This window comes from Salvelinus sp. IW2-2015, linkage group LG36 (genome assembly GCF_002910315.2).
Source record: "Salvelinus sp. IW2-2015 linkage group LG36, ASM291031v2, whole genome shotgun sequence".
NCBI lineage: Eukaryota > Metazoa > Chordata > Actinopteri > Salmoniformes > Salmonidae > Salvelinus > Salvelinus sp. IW2-2015.
Window position 1 is genome coordinate 21,224,649 of NC_036875.1, and position 8,147 is coordinate 21,232,795.

Below are 8,147 nucleotides of genomic sequence, written 5' to 3' on the forward strand. Positions count from 1 at the left end.
CCCCCAGTTGACAGTGCATGTCAGAGCAAAAACCAAGTAATGAGGTCAAAGAAATTATCCATAGAGYGCCGAGACAAGATTGTGTCCAGGCACAAATCTGGGGAAGGGTAACATAACATTTCTGCAGCATTGAAGGTCCCCAAGAACACAGTGGCCTCCATCATTCTTAAATGGAAGAAATTTGGAACCACCAAGACTCTTCCGAGAGCTGGCCACCTGACCAAACTGAGCAATTGGGGGAGAAGGGCCTTGGTCAGGGAGGTAACCAAGAACCCGATAGTCACTCTGACAGAGCTACAGAGTTCCTCTGTGGAAATGGGAGAACCTCCCAGAAGGACAACCATCTCTTCAGTACTCCACCAATCAGGCCTTTAGTGGCCAGACGGAAGCCCCTCCTCAGTAAAAGGAACATGTCAGCCCGCTTGGAGTTTTCCAAAAGGCACCGTAAGACTCTCAGACCATGAGAAACAAGATTCTCTGGTCTGATGATACCAAGATTGAACTCTTTGGCCTGTATGCCAAGCGTACCGTCTGGAAACCTGGCACCATCCCTACAGTGAAGCACGGGGGTGGCAGCATCATGCTGTGGGGATGTTTTTCAGCGGCAGGGACTGGGAGACTCGTCAGGATTGAGGCAAAGATGAACGGAGCAAAGTACAGAGAGATCCTTGATGAAAACCTGCTCCAGAGCGCTCAGGACCTCAGACTGGGGCAAAGGTTCACCTTCCAACAGGACAACGACCCTAAGCACACAGCCAAGACAAAGCAGTAGTGGCTTTGGGACAAGTCTATGAATGTCCTTAAGCGGCCCAGCCAGAGCCCGGACTTGAACCCGATCGACCATCTCTGGAGAGACCTGAGAATAGCTGTGCAGCAACGCTCCTCATTCAACCTGTCAGAGCTTGAGGATCTGCAGAGAAGAATGGGAGAAACTCCCCAAATACAGGTGTGCCAAGCTTGAAGCGTAATACCCAAGAAGACTCAAGACTGTAATCGCTGCCAAATGTGCTTCAACAAAGTACTGAGGGTCTGAATACTTATGTAAATGCCATAACTCTTGAAAATCGAATCATGCACTGCTACAAACAACACCTGAGTGGTGTCGAACCACCACACAGAAAATTATTGAGTGTTAAATCAACACTGACAGTGTTAAATGTAACACTGTGTTTAGTGCTACGCTGTTACACTTTGTCAGTGTTAGAGAATTAAAACTTTCAGTGTTATGCAATAAAACATTATTTTAACACTAGGAAGTGTATATAGTTTGCACCAATGGTGTTATGACATAAAACCTCATAGTATTTTTAACCATTACACCAAGAAGTCTTACTCTCTTGTTATTCAGTGTTGGGTTAAGGACATTACAATAATGTTAAAAAGTCTTTATTGCCATATGCTCTTACATAAGCATTTATGAAGACTTCGGCACTGACAATAGACATACTCAAACTTTTAATTAACATAACCATAGACTACTTACACGGTACAACACTTCCATTCACAGGTGGCCCAAAATAAGTAATTGAAAGCCACACCCCAACTAAGCGATGCCTCCAATATAATTTGCCAGTGTCCTTTCCCTTTTCGAGTTAATTGTAGAGTTACCACCCATGAAAGGCAAGGCCCACTGGAAAATATGCAAAGGAGGCTTTACACTAAGCAGTGTGTTAATTTAAGACTGAAAAGTGTGGACCTGTATTGACACTGGACCAGTGTTACATGTAACACTCTCAGGGGTTTTTTAACACTGGAGAATTTGCTGTATGGTAATGTTTTACTCTCCGCAGATTAAAACAAACACTCTCACACTAAAGACTGGACATTAACACCAACACTGGTGTTCTTTTACACCAGAGTTAATTTAACTCCTGAATCAACACTATAAATTGTACACAAAAAAAAAATTAACACTAGGTAACACCACCTGATATATACACTAAGAACTAGAGATTGCATCAAAGATGACCAACCTTTGTTTTCAACATAATCTACTCACGTTTGCATTTGCCGTTACGTGGATGCTGCCATCTTTCTTACTGGGAATACTCTGCCTGCGCACTAGCACTGCGAACTGGACAGACAGCAGTTTCGCGCGAATATGCTCCGGAAACTCGGTCAGAGCAAGTGGACAGCTAAACAAGCCAACCAGCACTTCCCTGGCTAGCTGTGGTCATGACCGCAGAGCACGAACGTAAAATGTTAATCTTTGTGAGTGATATATTTTTTTTAAATATATTATATATATATTTATGCCTTCCCGACAATAATTTTAACAGATGTTTTGTGCACAGAGGTGATGACTAAAGTGTCTTATTAGGAGTTTTCTAATTTGAGTTCTCTATGGGGCCATCAATGGGAATTGTCTTTCTCGGCCGTCATTGAGTTAAACTGCAGTACCGAAGCAATACTGTCGGTGCAGTCAAAAGCAGGCTTCCAGACCGGAACCCTTGCCCCTTGGGTAACACTGCTCAATTTGCTGTGCAAGTATCTTAACACTGCAGCACCGACACCATCTTGCTTGTGTCGAGCTTCATCCTTTTCTGTTCTCCTCACCACATAACCAACCCACCAGCCTCCGCTGGCCGCTATGTGACAAATGCAACATTGTATCATGTTAATGTATGGTCAATAAAGGCCTCCACAGGCTTCCCATCCGAAACAGTTTGTGCCAGTGTTGTCAATATAGCAACTTTGATGCTAGATTAAGCAAGATTTCAGACACCTCCAGCAATTTGAGGATTGTGACAAATTAAGCTACTTTGTAAGGCTGCCACCAACTTTTGGATGATTTAGCAACTTTCCTGTTTGTGTCCGCTCGGCTGAGCCTTGTTGCGCTGCTCTGCAGTCTGCACTCTCTCTGCGGCTCTGCCTGCTGCTGCGTGTGTCACTTGTGGCCCCTGCCTCTCTCTGGTCCTCTCCACGCTGATACAGCGAGTTGAGTTAATTGTTGTTAAATGACACCACAGCTCTCCAAGGCATAACTAATATTTAAATTCTCTCTCTTTTTTTTATTTATTTATTGGTTCCTTTTTACTCTCCTTCAAACATTCTATTTAGTATTGCTTTGGAAAATGTGTCATTCATTGCATGAGACACTGAGGGACAACATGAGCATAAAAAAATATACAGAACCAGTCAAAAGTTTGGACAGACCTACTCATTCCAAGGTCTTTACTCAAACGCATTAAGAAGGAAATACATTCCACAAATGAACTTTTAACAAGGCACACCTGTTAATTGAAATGCATTCCAGGTGACTACCTCATGAAGCTGTTTGAGAGAATGCCAAGAGTGTGCAAAGCTGTCATCAAGGCAAAGGGTGGCTACTTTCCAGAATCTCAAATATAAAATATATTTTGATTTGTTTAACACTTTTTTGGGGACTACATGATTCCATATGTGCTATTTCATAGTTTTGATGTATTCACTATTATTCTACAATGTAGAAAATAGTAAAAATAAAGAAAAACCCTTGAATGAGTAGGTGTGTCTAAACTTTTGACTGGTACTGTATATATACACACGTAGGGAAGCCTTAAGATAAATCATCCACTTGTTAATAGAGAAAAATGTTGATTGTTTTTGAGTAAAGTAGTAATATGTTAGGTTAGTATGTTGGGGGGAAAATGCCCCCCCCCCTTCCAACTGGGCGAGAGGCCCCTGGGGGTTGATTATTTGTTTTTATCTGTAATTTAGGTACTTGCTAGCCCACTTAGGTAACTAGCGACTTCAATAGCAGAAAGTCTGAGTTGAACTAAATGCTAGCCAGCTAGTTAGCATAAGATCATGTCTGCTAGCATAGCTAGCTAACCTTCAGTTTGCAGGGTTAGGGTCAGAATAGGGGGTTATGGTTAGATTATTGGTCAGTTCTCCACCGTTCCTAAGATATACATACATACATACATACACACACTACCGTTCAAAAGTTTGGGGTCACTTAGAAATGTCCTTGTTTTTTAAAGAAAAGCACATTTTGTTTGTCCATTAAAATAACATCAAATTGATCAGAAATACAGTGTAGACATTGTTAATGTTGTAAATTACTATTCAAGCTGGAAACGGCAGGTGTGTTATGGAATATCTACATAGGCGTACAGAGGCCCATTATCAGCAACCATCACTCCTGTGTTCCAATGGCACGTTGTGTTAGCTAATCCAAGTTTATCATTTTAAAAAGGCTAATTGATCATTAGAAAACCCTTTTGCAATTATGTTAGCACAGCTGAAAACTGTTGTTCTGATTAAAGAAGCAATAAAACTGGCCTTCTTTAGACTAGTTGAGTATCTGGAGCATCAGCATTTGTGGGTTCGTTTACAGGCTCAAAATGGTGAGAAACAAAGACCTTTCTTCTGAAACTCGTTAGTATATTCTTGTTCTGAGAAATTAAGGCTATTCCATGCAAGAAATTGCCAAGAAACTGAAGATCTCGTACAACGCTGTGTACTACTCCCTTCACAGAACAGCTCAAACTGTCTCTAACCAGAATGGAAAGAGGAGTGGGAGGCCCCGGTGCACAACTGAGCAAGAGGACAAGTACATTAGAGTGTCTAGTTTGAGAAACAGAGGCCTCACAAGTCCTCAACTGGCAGCTTCATTAAATAGTATCCGCAAAAACACCCGTCTCAACGTCAACAGTGAAGAGACGACTCCAGGATGCTGGCCTTCTAGGCAGAGTTCCTCTGTCCAGTGTCTGTTCTTTTGCCCATCTTAATCTTTTCTTTTTATTGGCCAGTCTGAGATATGGCTTTTTCTTTGCAACTCTGCCTAGAAGGCCAGCATGGTAATGCAAAACACATTCAATAAAGAAAGGCGGTTGGCAGGCATAGGCTAGTTTTACGGTTTTATTAAGCAACACCCAGAATTCTCCATCCATATCCCACAAGCAACCAGTCTCGCTCGAGCTGTTGGCTTCACCCCAATCATGACCTCTAATCTTGCCACAACATCAACTGCCACCACAACCTCCACCCCCAGCACCCACATGTCTCCAGTGACCTTGCTCCGAATGTTGGTAAGAAAAAACATCAGCACTAATTTTAGGAAATATATAGTAGCATATAGAGTGATTAGAAATAATCGTTTTTTGAACCAATACTCAAGAGTTCTTGTTGTTTATTTGTTTGTTTGTTTTTGTTATAAGTACCAGTTCTACAACAAACAGCAGCAGAGGTCATATTGGAGTTGTCCCCCATGCCAAGGAGACAGGAGGCAAGGCCTGGGAAAAGAAAGGCTGAGTCGGCTACAGTCCTGACAGCCTCACTTCACAAGGTTCCTGGAGGACAAGGCAATAAAAACTAAGAGAGAAGGCAGAAAGCAAAGGGAGAAAGAAACCAGTGACACTGAAGAAAGCTGTGGCGCCACTGAAAAAGTTTGTTCCAGGTTCCAAAACCACAACAAACACCCTAAAAGAAGGGGATGCCGAAGGCTTGTTCTGTAACAAGCTCTTCTCTGTTACCGGTGGGGTCTGGATACGGCATGAACAGTATCAGAGGTGGGCTCACGAGCTATGCTCAAATTTAATTGGGTGGGATTAATTTGCGACCTGTGTCAATAAAAAAAATTGAGAAAATGCCATTGTGTTAAATGATTGTCATTTGTTAAAGTCCAATGAATTTTTTGTTTTTTTTAATCTATATTACAAACTATTGAAAACCGTTTGCTCTTGAACTTTATTTTAAAGGCTGCTGGGATTTAAAATCTTGCTTTATTCAAATGATAATGAGTTTAGTTTAACTGTACATAATGGAGTGTAAGGAAAAGGTAAAAGAAGAAAAATAATGATGTGCAGGTAAAAAAAGGGACACTTCTGTGAAACCCTATGGCTTAATCTTCTATTGCGGTAACCATCATCCACCTACCATCTTTTTTTCAAAACTTTTTTGTGTGTTCAATTAAACATTGATCTGGGGGGGTAAACCTAATTATCTTGTTTGTTTATCAGGTCTAAACGAAAATCTGCTCTATATTCTACAGAATGCTCACACACCCTTGTAAAATACCAGATCTGCATACACGTAGGCTACACCTGTGAAACAAACGCAATCGCACAATAAAGGCCCTATCATCTTCGTTTAGATATTTGGAAGGCTAAAATAGTGGTCTACCAGAAGAAAAACTGAACAAACATGCTTGTGTAATTCTGAGCCCCTTTAATCTACAGTGCCAAACTGTCAATCCAGTGTCGTTGACAACTATAAGTGTAGTCCAAATAGGCCTAAAAAATTATAGGTTTAGTCAGGTTTTTTGCTTTACGCATTATGATATTCTATTCCACAATTAGGCTGACAGAGATGAAAAAACAAGCTTCTTCTCGCCACTACGCAGGACGCAATGATCAGAAAAATAGTGGTTGGAACAAGATGGAAAAGGAATGTAGCCTAATCGCAATAAAATCTATGGCGTTGACACGTATGGTGTCTTAAAACCATTGTAGGCTATCAACGTCATTTCAAACATTTTTTTAATGTATCCAAACAAATGCAATCTTGATTCACCCTTGGTCTGAATTCCGTTATTTCCACTCCTGCTTTTGCACCCGTATCCTCCGCTGCTACAGTGAGGGGAAATACCTTATGAAGGCTCCAGTTTCCTCCCTTTTACTTACCTCCGATGTCAGCGTCAAGCTCGCCACCCATAACAACAGAAATGCTGTTCGCTCGACCATGCCGTTGACCCTAAATCAGTTCTGTCCAATCTCTTGAAAATATTCAGATATATCCGTTAGTATGAGCCTCTATCCCGTTCCCGTGCACTCCCGTTTGGCGACGGTGCGTGTTACGAGCATAGGATGATGGAGAGCGACAACGAGGCTGGCCAGCTGCTCCAAAGCCTGTCACCTGACCGGGCCGCGAGAAAGTACTATGGGAAGAAACTAGTGGGTGGGTGGCAGCTCCTATTGGGAAGTACTGTAGGGTAATAGGTGAGGATTGAGATGTATAATACAGCGATAAGGCCCGAGGGGGTGTGGTATATGGCAGCTCCTATTGGGAAGTACTGTAGAGTAATAGGTGAGGGTTGAGATGGATAATTAAGCAATACGGCCCAAGGAGGTGTGGTATATGGCCAATATGCAGGCCAGTCAAATTCTTCCACAAGATCTCAACATACCATTTCTGTATAGACCTCACTTTTGTGCACGGGGGATTTGTCATGCTGAAACAGGAAACTGTTGCCACGATGTTGGAAGCACAGAATCGTCTAGAATGTCATTGTATGCTGTAGTATTAAGATTTCCCTTCACTGGAACTAAGGGGCCTAGCCCGAACCATGAAATACAGCCCCAGACTGTTATTCTTCCTCCATCAAACTTTACAGTTGGTACTATACATTGGGGCAGGTAGCGTTTCTCCTGGCATCCGCCAAACCCAGATTCGTCTGTCAGACTGCCAGATGGTCACGCGTGATTCATTACTCCAGAGAATGCGCTTCCCCTGCTCCAGAGCTTTACACCACTGCAGCCAACACTTGGTATTGCTCATGGTGATCTTAGGCTTGTGTGCTCCAGACGAACAGTTCTTGTGCTGACCGTGCTTCCAAAGGCTATTTGGAACTCATTAGTGAGTGCTGCAACCAGCACTCAGCGGTCCCTTTCTGTGAGCTTGTGTGGCCTACCACTTCGCGGCTGAGCCATTGTTGCTCCTAGAGGTTTCCACTTCACAATAACAGCATTTACAGTTGACCGGGGCAGCTCTAGCAGGGCAGGATACAGTATACAGTATATACATATGAGATGAGTAATGCGAGATATGTAACATTCTTAAAGTGGCGTTATTAAAGTGACTAGTGTTCCTTTTATTAAAGTGGCCAGTGATATCAAGTCTGTAAGTAGTCAGCCGCCTCTCTGTGCTAGGGATGGCTGTTTAACAATCTGATGGCCTTGAGATAGAAGCTGTTTTTCAATCTCTCGGTCCCAGCTTTGATACACCTGTACTGACCTCGCCTTCTGGATGGAAGCGGGGTGAACAGGCAGTGGCTCGGGTGGTTATTGTCCTTGATGATCTTTTTTGCCTTCCTGTGACATCGGGTGTTGTAGGTGTCCTGGAGGGTAGGTAGTTTGCCCCCGGTGATGTGTTGTGCAGACCCCACAACGTGGTGCTCACTTTGCTGTTTCCTGAAGTCCACGATCATCTCTTTTGTTTTGTTG

The 8,147-nt window shown here is 42.7% G+C and overlaps 1 protein-coding gene and 1 long non-coding RNA gene across 3 annotated transcripts in view; one reads left to right on the forward strand and one right to left on the reverse strand.

The window, feature by feature from the left end:
• Positions 1-6,899, reverse strand: part of LOC111959686 (amyloid-beta A4 protein-like) — a 32,839-nt gene extending 25,940 nt beyond the window's left edge. The window contains exon 1 of one of the 2 annotated variants that reach the window (XM_070437531.1): positions 6,609-6,899. In XM_070437531.1, coding sequence (XP_070293632.1) covers positions 6,609-6,668 — 60 coding nt within the window. In that variant the 5' untranslated portion in view covers positions 6,669-6,899. The remainder of the gene's footprint in view (positions 1-6,608) is intronic. The other variant, XM_023981445.2, reaches the window with a different exon arrangement.
• LOC139023745 (uncharacterized) lies at positions 4,515-5,575 on the forward strand. Its single transcript, XR_011474901.1, has 2 exons — positions 4,515-5,015; positions 5,145-5,575. It is a non-coding gene; the product is annotated as an uncharacterized lncRNA (long non-coding RNA).
• Positions 6,900-8,147: the final 1,248 nt, after the last annotated feature.